The sequence below is a fragment of the Lutjanus erythropterus genome, chromosome 12 (assembly GCF_056507025.1).
Source record: "Lutjanus erythropterus isolate fLutEry1 chromosome 12, fLutEry1.hap2, whole genome shotgun sequence".
In the NCBI taxonomy this organism is placed as follows: domain Eukaryota; kingdom Metazoa; phylum Chordata; class Actinopteri; order Lutjaniformes; family Lutjanidae; genus Lutjanus; species Lutjanus erythropterus.
Genome location: NC_139328.1, coordinates 16,199,205 through 16,219,901, shown reverse-complemented (window position 1 = coordinate 16,219,901; position 20,697 = coordinate 16,199,205). Strand labels below are relative to the sequence as shown.

The 20,697-nt window shown below is 40.4% G+C and overlaps 1 protein-coding gene across 2 annotated transcripts in view; it reads right to left on the bottom strand.

The window, feature by feature from the left end:
• Positions 1 to 12,989, bottom strand: part of cables1 (Cdk5 and Abl enzyme substrate 1) — a 32,632-nt gene extending 19,643 nt beyond the window's left edge. The window contains exon 1 of one of the 2 annotated variants that reach the window (XM_084731882.1): positions 12,112 to 12,989. In XM_084731882.1, the coding sequence (XP_084588008.1) occupies positions 12,112 to 12,701 (590 nt within the window). In that variant the 5' untranslated portion in view covers positions 12,702 to 12,989. The remainder of the gene's footprint in view (positions 1 to 12,111) is intronic. The other variant, XM_084731883.1, reaches the window with a different exon arrangement.
• Between the last annotated feature and the right edge of the window lie 7,708 nt (positions 12,990 to 20,697).

Here is a 20,697-nt window from a genome sequence, read left to right as displayed (position 1 = left end):
GTCATTCTGCAAAACACCACTCTCACCACCGCTCTCTGTAATAATAATAATAATAATAATCCTTTTCATGCTCAAGCATGGACACGTGGCCCCGCAAAGCAATTTGATTAAAAGGCACAACACTAAATCGAAGTCAAATCCACAGCAATAACTAAAATGGTGAGAGTGGGCACCGAAAGTCCATTCATTTTCCTCACAAATTACAGTCTAGTCTTTGGTAATAAAACAAGGTATAAACATTCACAAACAGTTCAGTGAATTTCAACACAAATCTCCATTTGCCTACTTGGTGCAAAGCAATGAGTCAATAAGTGGATCAAGCCTCTATTCACCTCACTGTACCTTTTATACAACTACTGAGAAACTGAATAGCATGAAGATAGAAGCATTTTGTGGGTGATAAGTAAGGCTGGGGTTTTTGGTATTATGCCAAAACAATACCTTGTTTGATACCTTAGGTTGAAGAATAAAAAATGTTTAACCCAGGAGTGTCAAATTCATTTTAGGTCATAGGCTACAAACAGCTCTATTTGTTATTAGGTGGGCTGGACCAGTAAAACCATTGCATAACAACCTATAAATAACAACGCCTCCAATTTTTTTTTTTCCTTTCTCTTACTCTAAGAAGTACATTCTGAAAATGTTCACAGTTAATAACACATCAGTTTTGTAAACAGTTGGTGAACAGCTTGAGATGTCTTAAGAAGAAAAATCTGTCTCAGTTTTTCCAAATTCAGACACTTGAAGAAATAGGAACTGGTCCAATATTCATGGAAAACCTTGCATTCTGTGTCCACTTGTCTTCTTTTTGGTAAAGGCATTTTCCACAAAAGATTCCTGCATGAACAGTAGCCTGTGGTTGACAGGAGTTCCTAAAAAACCCTGAAGCTAGATGTGTGTATTTGCTGGCTCGCATTAGTCTCGCCACTTTTTGAATAACTTAGCAAAACCATAACATAAAATTTTGCTTATTAACCTAATCTTTGCCTCAACCTGGAGATTTAACATAGAAGAGACCTCATAACTGATCGTATCTTTAAACAGAGACAGTGTTTTTACTTTTTTTGATCACCGATTTATGTAGATACACTTAGATTTATACTCCCCGTATTGCTGGCATTCATGCAACTCTGCCACTTGACCTTTGTGCAGATCTATGTGGTTGAAACACCAAGTTTTTTGGGAGTCTCTACGGTTGACAGTGTTGTGTCCTGTAGCCCACATGTAAGCACATGGGATCTATAATAACGTATCCAGCATAGGGCCTGCTAGTCTTATCAGTGGTTAAATCAGGAATAGCAGTGCATTTTATTGCAAAATTGGAATTAATGACTCTCTGCAATTTTCACCCTTTGCAAAGTCGTCCAGTTGGCCAGATTGGACCCTTCACCACCCCTGGTTTAACCCACATTTTTCAGTTGAACAAAATAAGTAAAAACACTCTCTGCATCAGTGTTTGCACAAAGGCTTCATGATTTAGCCAAGCATCTGATCAAAGACAGAAAACCAGACTAAGAATTTGACCATGCATTCAATGCCAACTTTTGATAAAAGACACATTTCGATACTGAAAGCTTGGGACACATGTAAAAAAAAAAAAAAAAAAAAGGTTTGATACTCAGCCCTGGAACAAAGGACGTGTGTGTGAGGTCACTGAGGGTCTTGGAACAAAGGTCAGACAATGGTGTAAAATTAACACCCGTCTCTGTTATGTTCTGTGGTTAATTTACAAAAAACAAGTCTTGGACGGTCGAGTTACGACGATCCATCAACACCTCTGTGTGCCTGTGTGGTCAGTCAATGATCACTCCTCAGCATTGCTTAGATCACAGAGAATTTTCCAGGATCAGAGCTGCTAAGAGGATAACAAGCTGGCTCCGCGAGCACTTTGTGTAACACATTTTGTCACAGATGGCCTTTATTTCACACTTTAGTTGCACGACTCAACAGGCTAATTCTGCTGGACCACATTTATATGATCGGCTGCCAGATTAAGAAACGAACCCACATGTGATAGCTAAGTATGCCTGAGCTGTTCCAAAATTAGGTTGTAATTGCATGTTTAGTACCACAATAACGACATAATCCAACCCATTAGAGGGCCTTACAAAGAGGCCACATTAAAAGTGGAAATTAACACATTAGTGGTCGAATAACAAAAACGTGACACATTTCTCCCATAGGGTCCATCTGTCATCACATAATAAATAAATCTGCAGCAGAGTCTGAGTGCAAAGCCAAGTCAGGGTGTAAACTGTTCTTCACCATCATCATCATCGTCTTGGACTGATTCTTTTCACAACTCCAAATGTGTCGTAACGCTGCAGCATTAAGACAAACTGACGACACTTGACCCCGACCCACCCGCCCCCTCCTCTCTGAGCGTTTCAGCCAAAGACAGAGAGAGCGTAAAGCGGAGAGGCTGCTGGTTAATAAACGACAGAGCATGAGGACAGATTAACAAAAGATGACTCTGTCCTTGAGGATCTCCCAGTTTAAACCAACACAAGCTGAGTGAGCACCGTATACCGGAGGAGACGGGCTGAGATGAGTGTTTACACGAGGAGCCAGACTGCTGAAGCAGAGCCATTACACCAGCTAACCTTCTGTATATTATGACCCTAATGATCATAAAGTGGAGGGAGGAACATTAAGCTCTTATAAAGGGCATGAAGAGTTCATATTTTAGTCTTACATCAGCACCGTTTCTGTAGCGTGAGGTCATAATGATGGGGCGTGACCTCTGCCTGAAGGTCAGCCGAATGAGATCATGTGATTGATGGTCTTACATCATCGTTCTTCTGTGACAACCCTGAAGCCAGAGGTTTGTTGGATGGATAACAATCTGAGACAACAGGCAGCTGAAGAGGACAAGGCTTTTTGTTTTTCTGATGGTGAATCACTTCATTCATAAAACTACTTTATGTTAAATAAAGCTTTTGCAGGAGTTTATATAATAAGAAAACATATCCAAGAAGTCAAGTTTCCATATTTTGATGTATTCAGAGGTGAAATGGTACGTTAGCATGGAATATAACACTATCTTCAGCTAATGAGAAAGTAAAAATCTCAAATAACAGTTTGCATCTGGAGGCTTAAGTTAAAGCTGCACTAATCAATATTTTGAACAATGAACAATGGATCATATGACTATTTGTAATGTGAGAGGTGTCACTCGTGGTAACAAATCCACGAGTCTGACTCACCAGATGTAAACTGTGGGTATAAGCTTACCATCAGCCAACTATTTCAGTCAGCATTCTCCCGCCCTTCTGCTATGTGCATGATGCCATTCTAAAAATCCCTGTCACTACATGAAACAATAACAACAACAACCTCCAAACTAGCAACCTGCATGCTGAAAATAGCTACCCTAACCTAGCTGGTATGAATGTAAACAAGCTAACATCTGCAAATTTTTTCCTTGCAGGGATTTAGTTGTCTTAGTTGTCAAACAAGTGCAGTTTCCCTCAGCTCTTTGCACAACTTTCTTGTTTTGGTTACATCTAGCATAGTGGAGCATTTACCAACTTATTGAGCCAAATGTCTTCTCAGAAGCTGGAGGAGACCAAAACAGAGCAAAAAAACAAGGTGAATATTGGACTTCTATTCACCAGGTGGCCAGAGACATAACTCCAAATGGATGCTAATGTTTCTCTGTGTCTGCTGGATGTGTAAAAAGGCAACTGCAATGTTTGCCATAACAACTTTATAAGTCGATAATATGTCAGTGTTGTGTTTACAGCTTGTTGCCAAAAAAGTTGATTAATCTTTAGTTTTTTTCCCAAGTTTATTTTAATGTATTATTCACATTCTGTGTGCACATTGAAAGAGTTATTGTTTGCCATAATCATTCCTCCTGTCAAATCTAGCCGTGAAGCAATTCTTTCTTTGCGTGATTAGAGACAGGGGATGAAACAGAAGTTGAGGGTTAGGGTTAGGGTGTCGTACCCTGTACAGGATTGTAAAGCAAGCTGCGATTTGTGATTCTGGGCTATATTAAAAAAAAGGATGGATAGTAATTTCAAACCAAAAGCTTGTGTCTCTGAATTTTGGACCCACTTGATTTCACTAAGACTGATGACGAATTATATGCTGATTTTTTTTGCAGGACAGAGGGAATGTAGATTTTGTCCCATCTCTTGCAGTGAAGGCATGATCAGTTAGTATGGACAGTAAAAATGATTTCAGCAACCAATAGCTTTCAACACTCATGAAGGCTATTTTATTGAGAAAGACTTGAAAAGAATCCAAACTTGTCCTTTAACTCTGCTGAGAGTGTTGCACTGTATCTCTGATATATGCCAAAAAAGAAATAACCTCATATTGGAGCCATCTGTCTCCATTCAGTGTGACATTTTGTCATTTTTCCAGCCCAAATCTCAACTGCCTGAATTGTTACTCTTCTTCAAAAATCATTCACCAGTTGGCTGGGGGGCATGTTCCCAGTTCATGAGGACTTTGATCCGGCCACTGTAGATGAACAGCAGCAGCAGGACATGTTTTTAATGCAAAAGATGTTTTCCAGGCCAGTGCAGATCCTGGAAACAATAACAAAGACCAGGCCACTGATTCACCTCGGACACAACACAACAGTCGGGGTTAGAACAGTCAGTTTAAGCCCGGTTTGACATTAACAAGGCCCGGTCAGAGGCTTCAAAGAGGACACAGCAAAGATCAGAGGCAAAGGAGCAACAACAAGCATCCCTCAGTATCTCTGACACAATTCCTGCAATTGTTACCTCAAGCGATTTTGTTTAAGTATGTTTCATAAATGCAACCCGTGTAGCATTAAGCTGTTTCTACTGCAAACACAATACAACACTATTGCAATGAAAACGTTTCAAAAAGCTATTGATAATCCTGCCTGGTGGTGCCATGCAACGACACTATAAAACTCAAGCGTACTGTTTAGATGTTGGAGATTACACAGTTTCACACATACGCCCTGTTGGCAGCTTGCCACAGGACACAGTCTTCTGTTTTGCTGGAGAGTCACTGTGTGGAAATGAATGTAATGTTCTCTGTGCTTCTTCACACAAATACAGCTCAGGCAAACGGAAATGTGATTATTCAGATAAAAAAAAAAAAAAAAATCATAGAGCAGTTCAGCCTCTCTGATCCTCAAACACTCTGGGAGCACAAATGGGATGGATCAGCAGATTTGAAAAATAAACGTGAAAAAGGGAAGTTAAAGGAACAGAAACGCAGATGTTCAGACAATTCAGAGTCACAGACTGTGGGAGAGTGGTGGTACACTGTGATGGAAAAAAGATCCTGGAAATGATTATGAGGAAGTTTATCAAAATAATTACTTTAGTTTCTCCTTATTTTGAGATACTAAGTCATTATTTTGTTGAACTAAGTCATAGTTATGAGACGCTGAGTCATTACTTTGAGATACTAAGTCATTATTTTGAGATAAGTCATTATTTCAGGATATCAAGTTATTATTTTGAGATAATTCCATGTTTTGGGATATTAAGTCATTATTTTGAGATATTAAGTCATTATTTTTGATAAAGTTTTCATAATGACTTAAATTATCTTTTTATTTCCTCCAAAAAATTGACTTCCATAAGAGACAGAACATAATGTGCAAACTCAAGGCTCCTACATGAAACTGCATGAAATAAAACACATGCTGACCCGAGTTGCTTCGTCTTATACTTGACAAATCTTCTGGGCTTTTTTCTGAGTGTTTGTTGACAGCTCAGACATTGAGCGACTCTGTGAAGGAAAACGAAGCATTCTTATATAATCCTGTGATTATGCCAACCATGACCTCAGCGAGCAACAATCAACCTCCTAACCAGAAGTATGTGACCCAATCGCACAAAACTCCACAGGACCATTATAATGGCTTGTGCTGCTTGTTTTCCAGCCACAACTGCTGCTGCCTCATGCTGAAAAAACTCTTGTTAAAATACTGTAAAGTACATGACTCTGCACTACCTAATGGTGGTGGGAACATTACTAAAGGAGGACATGAGGAGACTTAACCTGCCTGTGTTTTAGGGGGGAAGGGATGACATGAAAATAGCTCTACACCTAAGGCAAGCAAGGCCAGATGGTAATAGCTATGCTATATTTAAAGTTCCTGGCATGCTGATTCATGATGGATAAATGCTAAGGAGTGGAAGGAAAGCTGAATATGAAATCATCCATCATTTCCGTGGATCAGAATCTGATGAGGATATGGTGTAAAGCAGCTTTGGCCACTGAAAGTCTATTCTGGCGGCACATCAGAGGCTCTGCGACTTCCTGAATGGGAGCAGGACTGAAGGCCAAAAGTCTGAGGGGAGAGTGTGTCTCTGATGCCCCTGGGAGAGGAAGTGGAGGACAGAAAATACAGAGGAGAGCGCCAGGCTGCTTCTCAGAAAGCCTGGGCATCCTGCCTCTCCCAGCCAGGGACCTCTGGACACGTTTCCACCAGCTGCCCTCAGAAAACAAACCAGGCACTGTGCAGAGAGCACGTCTGTCGGCGCGCCGGTGGAATATGGCCATGCTCCATCAACAGGTTGCTTACTTCTCAACATTAGAATTCATTTTGTGTGGGGACGTCCTCCAAATACATTCCAAAAGCAGGGTACAGTCAGGGTTTAACTACTCCATACTGTAAATACTTACTGAGCAACAGAGTGGCTGTGCAGAAATCAGATGCCAGTCATGCAACACTGTGGCATTCTGGTACCAACTGAAATGTGTCCATAGCACCAAGTATCGACAAGTCCTAAAAGCTGGCAGTGAATGTTTTGAGCATACAGTTAATGATTTAAAACATAATTCTGCCAAATTTTGTTATTCAGTTTAGTTTAGTTTACTCTGGCAAATGTTTAGCATGGTTTCTTGTGTTTAACATTTAAAAAGTTTGCTTTCTTTTTTAAATGAAAAAGTTTTCCACACATATATACACACACACACACACGATATGTGTACATTATTATTATTATAATATAAAAAATAATAATAAAAAATACCCTGCCTAAACTGTGGCTGTGACATGTAATATAACAGCCCTTTTCCATTTTCCTTTAGCTTTTGGTTCCAACTGGGAGCCAACTTTTGCAAACCAGTTTATTCTTGGTTGAAATGCTCAGAACAGCTCAAAAAAGTATGTCAGTCAGAACAAGGGAGGAATAGGCCAGGTCCCTAAATGCATCAGATGGTTATAATCATGAGACAACAGCCATGTCACCAATGTGGGAACTTTCCCTTGGTACCAGGATCCTTTGGAGGTACTCGATGCGTTTTCACCGCAAGGGCCAGAGTCTAAATTAAGTTCTACTTTATTTGAAAAAAGTCCCTGCGTAATGAGAAGTACTTTCAAAAAGTACAGGAACTTTGGGGGTGGGGTTTGTAGCACTGAACATTTCTGATTGGTGGAGTACTCACAGCATTTTAATTCAGCCACCCTTTTTAAGATTCTGCAGCTGCAACCCAGTTTGTTTTTTGTTCATTGTGTTTCAACACACTGAGTTACAGAAGTAAGCATTCAGCAGATGGACTGGTGATGAAGTCCAGACCTTACTGAGCATTTATACTAAGGTCGATGACCTGTCCGTCGCTTTATATGGCCTCATCATTGTCATGCACAAAAACAGTGTAAAACAGCCATTAATTTCATATGTCAAAGGACTAACTTTTGGAATCTCCGCAGTGAAAACGCAGATGACCAGCTGAAAGAACCTTTTAATTCCTTGAAATGTAGTTTTTAAATGTTCCAGGTACTTTGGGTGGAAATGTGTCTTAAAATGTGTAAAATGGTGTTTTTTCGTGACAAACCATATAATGAAATCCAAGGTCATATACATATATAACTCGACCCCGTTAATTTCCACCACGTATACCTGTTTGAACCAAAGTGTTTTCACTTTAAGACTAAAAGTTCATTCTTCACTTAAAAAAAAGACAAGCAGCTGACAGAACAAGGTTCATTATTTAGTAGGTCTTTTCATTCTGGAGCTTTCAACTAAATCATACAAAATTCCTCAAATGAAAGTTTGCCCAAAAGTCAATTTTTCATTTTTCTGAGCACTTCAGGCTCAAGTCAAGTCAAAGCCCCCAGAACAGCTAATAACTGACTGTGTGGTCAGACTGTTGTGTCGACTGCTGTTTCTAAGGTCAACAATGAACTTTCAGTCTCGACTTTTGAGCCAACATGAACAGGAGGTCCTTAAAGTGCTCAGGAAAATGGAAATTTAAACACCCAAGTCAACTGGGCACAACACCATCTGTTGAAGGAGACTGAAATCTCCAGAACAGCCACTAAATGGACCTTGTGGAGAGATCAACTAGATCAAATCAGTCCATCTTGAGCCTGTGTATCATTTATTTTTGAAGCTGTAGTTATCCATGTTGTACTGGACTACGCTTCATTGTGAGGTTTTTCTGTTTTATCATACTTTTTGAGCATCAGTAAACTATAAAAATATCTCTCAGATGGAGTGAATATATATAAAATGATTAATGGTGTCCTGAGAGTGTTATATAACCTCTGTAATGCACTTCTTTCGCTATCAAAAGTCCATATTAAGACTTTTGGAAGCTGCTAGTTTGGCACTGCAATTTCCATGAGGTCAGGAAGGGGAACTAAATGCTTACTGAATGTTTCACCATGAAACAGCGCTTCCTGAGTAGTCTGGCACAGGCACCAGGGGGAGGAGAGGATTTTGGGTAAGAGCGGGGCTCTCAATGGAGAGCAGAGCAGAGAGGATTTGACAGCAGGTTCTGACAGTGGGAGGACCATGAGACGACTGTTACTGACAGCCGCCCTGCTGCGAGGTGAGACCCTCCAAACTCTAATTGTGCCTCAAGCATGAAGACTAATAGGACAAAGCGGGCAAGTGGAAAAAAAAAAAGAAGACATTCACACGGAGCAGGGAGCCCCTGTTGTATATGTAGCTGAACGCGGTGTAGAGTTACAGGATGTTTACAAAGGAGAAGGAGACAGCAGGTGTGCGCCACGTTTTGGAATGACATTCACTAAAAATAATTGGAGTAAATTTGACAAAGAGCATAAGAGCTTTGACTAAGAGCATAAGAGCATGTGCGTGTGAAAGTGATAATTGTGTAACGATTGAGGAAAATGCATTACAGGAGCAGCCAGATTTTTGTTTAATTTGTTAAAGATAGAATATGCACAATGTCAGTTGCTCCACGAAGACAGCTGACTATAGAGTCTCATTCCCAGATTGTCAAATACCAACGCTTTGGGTTGGTAAAGTGTCCCAAGCACAGAAAAATAATAAGAAAATATGAGGGGTGGAACAAAATATTATGTTATATGTGTTATGTTTTGTGATACCGTATTGGTTTTCAAAAACACTGTATCATGATACATGCAAAGATTTGAGGCAGAGGTTCATTTTGACTGTAAGATATTAGTATTGTAATCTATCTTCACTGTTCTGACTGCATAAAAAAGTAAACTTTTAATTCAATTTTATGCATATGGTGGTATGTTTTTTCATACTACAACAGTTCTTAAATTAGATGCAAGAAATGGAAACATCACCTTGTTTACAGTATCACAGTATATTGAATTGTAACCCCTGTATTGTGATACACAGTGTATCAACAAATTGTTGCAATTCCACATGGTCGCAAAACCAGAATTTTAGACTTTAATAAAACAGGTCAAGGTCATATGTCAAGTAAAATACCATGTCATGGCAAGGCTCATGGCAACTCAAAAAAGAAATTAACAATTAAAAGATTTGATAACTGTTTAATCATCAAAGATTGTTTTTGTTTTAGACTGATTACAGGAGATCTTTAAAGACATCACCATGGATTTTGAAAAACTGGGATATTTTCACTATTTTCAGACACTTCATTGACATCACAGTCCTAGATTAAACATGACAGCAAGTCTTTGTTGTTAATGAATAACCGCTAATAAATAAGATCATTTCTACGGGGACAAATAAAAATTGACTTTAGGCAAATAGATTTCTGTCCCACTGGCCAGACCATGAAATTGAAAAAACAAAACAAAACATTGAACCCTGTCAATACCTGTTTCAATACTACAGCAAAAAGAAAAACAGTGCACAAACTAGGATATTTCTTTTTCTTGTTTTAAATTAAGAACCTGTACACAGTGCACTGTGCTGAAAAAGTGACTCAACACTGTCTGTTTTTTCTGTGCTGCAAGCCAAATTTAAAGCAGGACAACAAAGACTGAACCAAGCCGAGGTCTTAAATGAGCACTCAGATCATTTATTTTATAGCTTTGGTACTTTCAATACTATCAAATTTATAATTCATGGAGATGTACAATTTTACGTACTCTGGTATTGAAAAAGTATTGATACTTTTGACAGCCTAAGCAAGTAAGAAATAAAACTGAAAGAAAGAAAGTGATGATGAGGTGTTCTGCTGAGTCTCCTGCTCTGTGGAAACTGGGTTACAGCTCCACAGCTGTTGGACCTGTGATCACTCTGTATCTGTCTGTCGCTGTGCAGACCAGTGAGTCATAAGACTACAACCACCTGCACAAAGTAAATATACAAACAGCTGAACTTTATCCTCCTGCTGTGTATTGTTACGTCAAGGAACCAAAAGTACCTTCTCAAAACAGCTGACTGCAAAAAATAAAAAATAAAACAAACACCTGCAAGAACACTGACACTGCAGTTCATTCATTCTGGTTCCTGATACGTGTTGTTTTGAGGAAACAAAAGACAAACATTTAACCCACTGGAGGTTAAAAATAGAAGTTCATATAAGGCATACTATGCAGAATTTTGCTATAAAAACAAAATGACGTATAATCACTCTCTATAATCACATATGAACCACCAGAAGTGTGTGATGGTGTCTGTACTGAGAAGAATCTGGTGACACAAATTACGATATTATAATGATGATGATGATATTACCATTTGCATAAAAGGTAAATGTTACTTTTTCTTATGCAATCAGAACAGTGAAGATAGATAACAACCCTGCTATCTTGCAGTCGGGGGTTTAAAGACACCCAAAATGATCCACCGCCACAAATCTTTGCGTGTATCATGATACAGTGTTGATGTTTAAAAATGATTTTGGTCACTGATGAAAAGATGTTCAGACTATGTTCAAATGACAATATTTCACTGGAATTTGCCAGGGTGACATTTTTCATCCTCTACAATGTAATATATGTAATATCCTATCATCACATTTGAGCCTCTCTTGAACCACAGTTGCCTGAATCTAAGTCCTGCATTTGACCAACTCATCCACCATGTATTCCTGTTCAACTGCGTGTCTTCGTCACATTTTCTAATACACCCTGTTGCATAAACCTTCATTATAGTCGAAGCTGCAACCAATACGCTGAAGTACTTGCACATGTATGTTACGCTACAGCAAGAAGTGAAGTTTCTTAATTTCACATGGTGAACATCTCCCATTAAATTGTCCTGGAAGCTTCTTGTTGGCAGCACCCAGCATATTATATGAAACATTAAATCATTTATATTGACATTATATATTCCTGGATCAGGTTTCACCTATGAGTGAAATATGAGAAATATGTGTGCTTTTTGTTATGTTTTAAGCAGCTGAAAAGAGGGTGAAAAGAGGTCTCAGACATTCAGACCGAATATCAACCAGTTTTCAACAAGAAATCAAAATTAAAATCCTGGCTGGTGCACACTGGGGATAAATATTTTCATACAAGCCTAGCATTTTATTAATTTGCCATTAGTTTGCTGTGTTCAGTATTTGACAAACTGGGAATGAAGCTCAACTATGTTTCTGGTGTGTTTAAAAACAAGAACTGGCAAATCCTGCATATTCTACCTTTAAAAAATCAAACAATAATCAGGTTGCTCCTGTGAGCTGGTGGTGATTAGTGATGTGCAACGGTTTGTCAGTGGCGTCCTACTGGAACTATTAATGTTTACAACATGATTTTGGACACAGTTTTCTGCAGGACTGACTGTTTCTGTGCATGCATGCAGTAGCACACTTGGTTGAGTTTGTGCCTGCCTGCTCTGATGACATCAGTGTACAGTTTAATGACCTGACTGTGCACATCCTGCAGACAAGCTCAAACTTACAGCCACACTGTGCTGCATGTCCCCAAACAAACAAAGCCAGCCCTTGTGAGTGAGTTACCTTGATCTCTGCAGCTCTATGGCAGAGTTGGCTATCTGTCCGCCCTCCAGGCTGTAGTTCTGGGAGCTTTGCCTGGAGTAGGGGGCAGGTAGGATTCCCTGAGTGTACGTCTGCAGCCTCCCTCTGGTCGAGGCTGGCACGGCGGAGAAAGGCGAGCTGAACGTGGAGGAGGAGGAGGGCATGAAAGCGTCGCCGTCCGTGTCTGTAGCGGTTGTGCCCGCTGGCGACGGGGCAGCTGCGGGACCCGCCGTCCCGAAGCTGGCCCGACCGCTGGCGAGGAGAGCCTGGTTTGCGAAGGCGAGCGCCTGGGCGGCCGTGGTGGCTGCAGCCGCCGCCGCCGCAGCAGCAGCGGCTCGCTCCGGGGAAACCAGGCTGTGTCTAGTCCTAGCCTCCAGCATCGAGCTCTCCTCCTCGGCCTGATTGTCTGCATCGTCCAGCACGGGTCGTCCGTCCAGAGAAATGTTACTGAGAAAAGACAGCGCCGCTTGCCTCCTCCTCGGGTCGATGCGTTTCCGCGTATGCTCGATAGTGGAGTGCTTGATCTGCAGCGTGGCTGCTGTGGATGTGTTGCTGCTGGTGGCAGCCGCCATGGTCCGCGTCCGGTGATCCAGAGAGTCCCCCCCGGCAGCACGGAGGTCTTACCTCCCTAACATGAAGACTGTGTGGACCTGTGTGACTGTACTGCTGGTCAATGGTAGTGGCCTGTCTTTTAAGTACATGCGTTTAACTGGGTGAAAACAGCGAGGTCACGTGTGTGCAGTATTGTGGCAGCACAGGGAAAATTTGGACCAATGGGCTGTCAGGAATACATGTGTTTTTTTTTCACCTTTTCCTGACTGCTGCTGAAGCCTCCACTCGCTTCTCTGACAGGCTCTGCCAAAAAATCTGAGCACGACATCCGTGAATCAGTCAGACCTGCACAATATCAACATCTTCTCTTTTTTTTCGTCAGTTTGAACAAAACGTTTCATCCCTGCAAGAAACGTGAAACACAATGGCACGAAAACTTCCCACGCGTCCTTTATGAGCCTCACAAGTCGCCGTTGTCCGGCGTATGCACAGCAAAGATCAATGGGCGCTGACAGAAAACGCTTCTGCTGTTTGTTTTGAGGGAAAAAAAGATCATTTTCTGAATAGCACGAGTCAGCATATCTGCAGCAATTGCGCCATCTGTCTGCTCCATATGAACTGCGTGTGCTGTGTGTTTTTTTTGGGAGATAACCCCATTAAATCTGCCATCTAGTGGTTTTTAGGTGACAGCCTGTGCAGGGGCGTAACCAGCACGATTTGACAAAGAGCTTTAAAGAGGCAGGACAGACTTTGGCCATTTGTTTTGGGGGTGTATTAATCTGTTGCATGCAAAAATAGCCTTCACATTTAAAGATCCTCTCCAGACATGTGTTAAGACATACACAACCAGTCAGCTTGGAGCAAAAAATTTAATTTCCACATGAAAGTCCTCTAAAGGCATACCTTAATCTCTCAATAAATGTCAGAATCTATGAATATGCCAGTGTTTTTATGTCTAAGTCTTGGGCTGCTCTGCCTGCAAATGCATGATGGTTACCTCCCTGAACTGCCACATCTTGCACGCACGTGGTGACCACACATACATACAACATTTCTCATGTGCCACTCCTATTGCCAGTCCTAGTTTTTGACGTTGAGTTTGCAGAAGTATTGTAAAAAGAGAAAAAGGGTTAAGCCAAAAAACAGTGTGATTTCACCCCCTGTTTAGAGAGAAAGAGAAACAAAAAGAGTGCACCCAAAAAACACGACCCTTCTCACTAACTGTTTCATGACATATTCTACAGATATAGACACTGAAAATAGTGAAAGGTGTCATGTGACTCTGCTGTTGTTTTCACCAGTTTCTCTTGGAAATCACACTCTGAGCCTCAAGGATATTACCCGTCTTAATAAAAGCTAAATAAAAGAAAAAGAAAAATGTTGCTGGTCTGTTGATATGACTATCACAATCGATCATTTTCACTCTCTAGTTTTGCTTCTGTGTGTCTCTCGGGAAAATAGTCGAGACGCAGCATGTCTACATGAAGTGTCTTTGCAGCCATGCATGAGCTGCACTGCTCACACGGCTGTGTGGCTGCACTAACCTGTTAATATGTGCAGCAAAATCAAAAGCAAGACGGCCCGGCCATAAAATTTTCTTGCTGGACACAAGATGTTTCCACTGTAAAGTCTATTCTCAGTGCATGGTTCAGAATATTTTTTTCCATTCTTTAATTCATTCAGTTTGCCTAAAGTCAGTTTTTACTTGTCCAAGTACAAATAGTTTTATTTATTATTGGTTATCAAATAACGAAGACTTAAGTTAATTGTCATGTTTATAGGGCTGCAACATCTATAAATCTCAGCAAATAATGAAAAATGTTGATCCCAGTTTTTCAAAGTCCAAGAAGATTTTACTTTTAAATGTTCTGTCAGTCCAAAATCCAAATCTTAATATCTGAAAACAGCATTTTCTGCTGTGTATGTAATCTGGTGGCTTCATGTTCCTACATCACATTAGTTGTATAAGTTGCAAACTGGACAAGGATTGACTTTCAAACTATATCATAATTTTTAAAAAGATACTCAGCCCTAGTTGTGATGTCACATATCGTGTTCATATGTCCGCCCTTTTAAGTCTGATTTTCAGTGAGCACAGACAAACTTTTCACTTTCAGGACGTGAATGTGAAAACATCCTTCCTGCGTTAAATCTTCACATACATTGTTCTGTACAGTGGAGCTCAAACATCCAACTGTAGGAGCAAGAAGAAAACATATATTTGTGTGAAGGGGAACTTAATACTTCAGGATAAAACGTTTATTTTTAATCCCCAGAGGTGAAATTCACAGCCGTGTGGGGAACACTGTTCATTCCCAAAATTAATTAAAACTTTATTTGAAAAGTTGAAGTGGACTTGAAAGAAAGGGCTGAGGACAAATGGAGCCCAGACAAAATGCATTTGTTGTTTGCCCTCTTCTGCCCTCTTAGGTCTTGGAATAAAGTGATGTTAAACACTCCCTGCCATGGTCGGATTAAACTGTTAGGGGGCCCCAGGAAAACAAAAACTGCTCCTATGCCCCCGTTGACTGGGCCCCTGTTGACCCCTGTTATGTTGCTGTTCCCACCGGCGCAAACAGCACAACACACTGCAGGTTATTCATTCCACACCCAGAAAACAACCAGTGCTACTGTGATGAAAAACAAACAAACAAACAAACAAAAACAGGTTTTCTCTGTATCCTTTTTGTGGTTCTAAAAAGAAACAACTTTATTTAGCATTGTAAACCATTTTAGCAGAATATAATTCCAAGTCTTAAAACTAGATTTTGACATATGACTACAGAACTGCATAAAGACGTCTGATTAGGTAATAATTCAAGGCCAGTCTGACATTATAACGCAGTGGTGAAAATTAAAGTAACTTGCTATCAGTCAAATGACCACAAACTGACAGACAGTGAACCTCAGGCTTTGGGGGCATCCTGGGAGTCGAGCCACAGGGCAGGATATTTGCCTCCTTTGTCACACGGGTAATCCTGCCTCAGTACTGTTTGCCCAACAAAGTGGAATTTAACCTCATTTTACAAAGAAGCTCTTCTCCCTGCCTCGAAACCAAGCATCTTGTGATAAACTAATCACAGTCACACCCTGATTATGAAGCAAGAGAAATAATATTGGTTGCTGCAGACATTTAACTCAGCCCTCAGCCAGAGAACAGGGAACTAATCAGCAACATCAGCACATGATCTAAACAAAATGAAAACCTGCACCTCAATAACACTGCTTACCTAATGAAATAAACTTCTTTTTCTCTGCTAAAATTTACTTTTCTAGTCCCATAGCAATTCCAGGAGAAGTGAGCTGAGCTTTTAGATTTAAATTTTAAATTTCAAAATATAACAATACTGGTAGTCAAATTTAAATGTTGAAGGAGGTAGTGCAGGCACCTGCAGGGTTGGGGGACCCATCGAGAAAGCAAGACCCCTACAATGTGTTGGGTGGAAAACAGGTCCAAGCGAGTGATAAAGATTGCCACTTGGATATACGCCTGTGTTCAAAGAAGAACTTATATAAAACTGGAAGAGTGCACTCAGTAGAGTGCAGTTCCCTGCCAGGCAACATATGGTGAAACACCTACTGCAATGCCACCACAACCACCAGATGCAACCAGCAGAGATATGCAAAGTTCTGTCAACATTAACATGACCTCCACATATGTGTTTATAAGCTGAAACAAGATTTCAGACTGAAGCAATTGTCGATCACTTGTGGCCCCTTACAGACTTACTTACTCCTCTTCATCTGCTATGGGACATACGGCTTCAATGAACTCTTTCTATTGTGTTCGGTCCTTGGCAGCATGTTGTGCCTCTCCTCATGACAGGTTCATCTTTTCCAGCTCCTGTGTCACAGTTCTACATCAGGCGGTTCTTCTGCCTGGTGGTGTGCATCTTAAAAGCGACTTGTGATTTGGTCGTGCTCCATTCTCAGCACATGGCCTAGCCATCTCAAACATCTGTGTGTGATTTCCTCGGTGATGCTCTGGCTACCTTTTTACTTGAACACTTCATGGTTGGAGATTTTGTTTGGACAGAAGATCTGGCATATTTCTCTGAGGCTTCCACTCTCCTCGTGTCTGTTTTGACCACTCAGCTCTCTGATCAATTCAGCAGAACAGATTTGACATTGTTGTTATACAAGAGCATCTTCATTTTAAGGCTGTATTGTTTGGCTCTCCAGATGGAGCAGAGCAAGGAGAAGACACCCTGAGCCTTTCCCAGCCTTGATGTCTCTTTGGGCCCCACTGTTCTTACCGATGAGGCTGCCCAAGTAGGTGACTTCTTCCACAAACTGAAGTGGTTGACCATTCAAAAGGATGAGTGCTGTGATGATGGTGTTTACTCACATCACTTATGCTTTGGAGGTGCTGAAGTCTGGCCTGTCTATCGGAGTTGTTGAACCCTGTTGGTTTTAGCCATCATGTTGGGGTGGTTGGTTAAAAGGAGTGCAAGATTGTCGGCAAAGTCGAGATCTTCCAGCTGGAAGAACAGGCTCTACTGGATGACTCTGGGTTTGTCTGCTGTTGTGTTGATTGTGATCCAGTCTACAGTAACAAGGAAGAAGATAGGAGAGATGATACACCCCTGTGTCACTCCAGACTGACTGGAAAACCAGAGAGGGTATTTGCCGTGATGACAGTGCACTCAAAATACTTGCGGCCTGTGTGTTTGCATGATCTTTAACCTGTAACCACACCTAATATAACACAACAAAACACAATAGTCATTAATTAATATTTGTCTTCTTTACAAGCTCTAACTACCAGACTGAGGGGTGGCTAACTTTGGCTGGGACTAGCAAGCTACCTTGCAAAGCAAATTATACGTACATTTCTCAAATGCAATTAAGTGTGAACTAATTGCATTTCACTTTCACACATTTAAAAAAAAAGATTCATGCTCTACTAACCACTTCAGCAACAGACCGTGTGTGTGTGTGCGTGTGTGTTTGTGTGTGTGTGTGTGTGTGTGTGTGTGTGTGTGTGTGTGTGTGTACCTGCTGTTGTGAACTAATTTTTCATCTTGCACCTTTTCTAAGAAATCTTTGACTTCTTGAGGAAATTAGTGGAATGCATTTGATTCATAATATAAAATAATTATACTACAAGATAAATATTAGTAATACAGTAAAATAATGTACAAAATAAAAAATATATTCAAAGACTCCAGATATAAAAAATCTTTAACTGTAACAGAGGCTCTTACCCAAGCCACAGCACCATTAGCCCTGCCCTCATCTGCAGACAAGGTCTCACAATACAGAAAAATCATGTTAAATTAGTCTAAACTGAATTAAATAGGGACTGCCAACAACATAACACTGCTTCACCACTAGAGGTCTCTGTTGGACTTCAAATCTACACGTTGCTGCCTGTTTCCTACATTCTGCAGTGCTCAAAAGAGCATACAGTAACTGATGTTTATAAAGCCCCTGGGTGGATATACATCATAATATCAGTAATGAGTGTATACCTACCTTAAAACCCCTAGCAGTGCGTTTAATTTCTGAAATACAGTAACTGACACAAGTTAGAGGCACTGATGATATATGATACGGACTGTTTAGTGATTTTAATCACTCTTCCCCTGAGGTTAGGGTAATGATACAGGCACAGCACTGCTGACGATTAATCTTTAAGCCATTTTCTTTTTTATATACTCATTTTAATTCACTCGTGCTCCCAAAAAACACCCAAGTGAACATTCGAAACTAGAATGCTATATACTATATATCAACATTTAACATTTAGTTTGGGATAACAGCACCATACCCTGCAGATCTACGCTCTGATGCCTTTCTGCAGACAGCCTGGGCAACAATAAAGTGTAGGAACTGCAGGTTCTTTGGCCCCAGTTAATCTGTACGGCCCATCAGTCTCTGCTGCGGCACAGCAGAGACTCCTGCCCTCGGTGAGAAACACTGAGCTTCCTGTGTTTGTGTGAAGCTTCCGACTCATGAAGTACTTCAGCACCTCATTGTGAGGCTTCGTGCACATGACTCTGCTATTACTTCACAATGATTAAAGACAAACATGCCAGCATGCATCATAAATTTTCCCTCACTGAGGCTGAGACACAATACTGCAGTCGCTTAATGGATTGTACATTGTACAGCACTGCGGTATTTATGGCCTTAATAATGAACAGAGAGATTTGAAAGAAAAATGGGATTAAGGTGAGAGAACGTGGAAGGAAGAGGGCATAGATCAGAAATGACAATGGGGAAATAAAACGTAGTCATCCCTAATTGCCACCTTTTGTTTTATTAAATCATGGAATTTAGCTCTCACTGGAGAAACTCCCTGTCAGTGACGTATCATTAGTGTTCCTAGTAATCCTATGCCTGGGAAAACTTTCACCCTTCTGTTTTTTTTATATACCAATACCATTTTGAGCCATTGCAGGGGAAAGCAATTAAAATGCCTGCCAAGCTATTTCAGGGGTGCTAATGTCACTGCTTTCCTTAGTTGGTCTTGCTGGGACACACTCATTACGTGCATGTCACACACACACTCACACACACCTATAAGCTGGGTTGCACCAACAAGCATTATTTTTTAAACCCAATTAAATCATAGTTTAACTTTAATTTATGATGCTTCAAACTTTAAAACTACATTAAAATTAAGGAAGATTAAGTTGAAGCCCGTCTTTAACATATTTAATTCAGTTGCGCCAAAACTTAAACCTCCAATTTAAAAATGTGATCCACTGGTTACACTTGAGGGGGTTTAACTTTTACAATGCCTTCCTGTTTGAGATGGATTAAGAAAAATAAAAGTGCCAACAAGACCGTTAGACAGACTCAACCAAATTGAGTTTTATGATGCGTCTCTTCTGTCTTTCACTCCAGCTGATAATTCAGCCAACAAGTTTTTCTTAAAGGAGGAGAAGTTAGAGCTTCTCTGCCAAGCCATCATGAGCAGGATAACTAGGCTACCTAACTTTTTAGTGAGCTAGCAAACAATATGACAGTTTCTTTACTTTTTAACTAGACAGCAAACGATGTTAATTTAAAAAGCTTTTTAGCTAGCTGCAAACAATTTAATGTTTTGTTAAATTTGTAGCCAGCTAGCAAACAATGTCACATACTGTTAACTTTTTATGTAGGTAGCAAACAACTTGATATTTTAAGTTTTGACCACACATTTTCTGGGACAGACCACCAGGGACTGACCCTGTTTTTGTGGTTAAGAAGACTGTATTGGAATAAGAGTGGACGAGATAGAGGAGGAAAGGTAATTTTATGAGTCTGTGAAGTCTTAATTCTAAACAGTGTTTTTCCGATAAAATACAAAAATAAAGGATGGGATGGGAATCTTTTTACCAGAGTGTTTCATCTAAGTATGTACTATTTATTATTAATTATACTGGAGAGGAAGGAGAAGGCAGAGGTAGTGTAAAACATGACTCTCGACATGGTTTAAAGTTACTAGGGTCAAAATACATGACTACTACTGTCATGTTGGTGCCACCCAGTCATAGAGTGTCTTTGCTCCTACTGCATCCAAGCAAGAAAACTAGACCACAGTAATCTAATACTGTACATCAGAGGATTATTCTAATTCAGCAGATCCATATCACCTGATCTTTTCTACATTTGGGATAATAAAATGGTTTGTTATTGTTTTATTTTTGACACAGAATTCTGCTGTATTCCCCAAAGGAGAATCAAATCTATCAACATTAGGAGCCGTGGTCAGATTAGGTGTGTGCTGATGAAGGATTTAGATAAGAGCGAGTGTGTGAGGCCAGCACTGGGCCCTCACACAGGGACGGCTCGTCTTAATGGGACCAGGGTCTTATCAGTGGTATCAAAAGAGCTCCCTGAAGTTCACCTCACTTTAATCACAGGCTTTCAGATGACAAATTTAGAGCCTAGTAATGTATTCAGTGGACAGGCTCATTCACTTTCATAAGAGTTAAACCCCTGGGTAATAAGTTCAATGACAAACAGATGAAGAAAAATTTATGTTTCTATTCTGTCCAGGGAGTTTTAATGAGTCAACAGTTC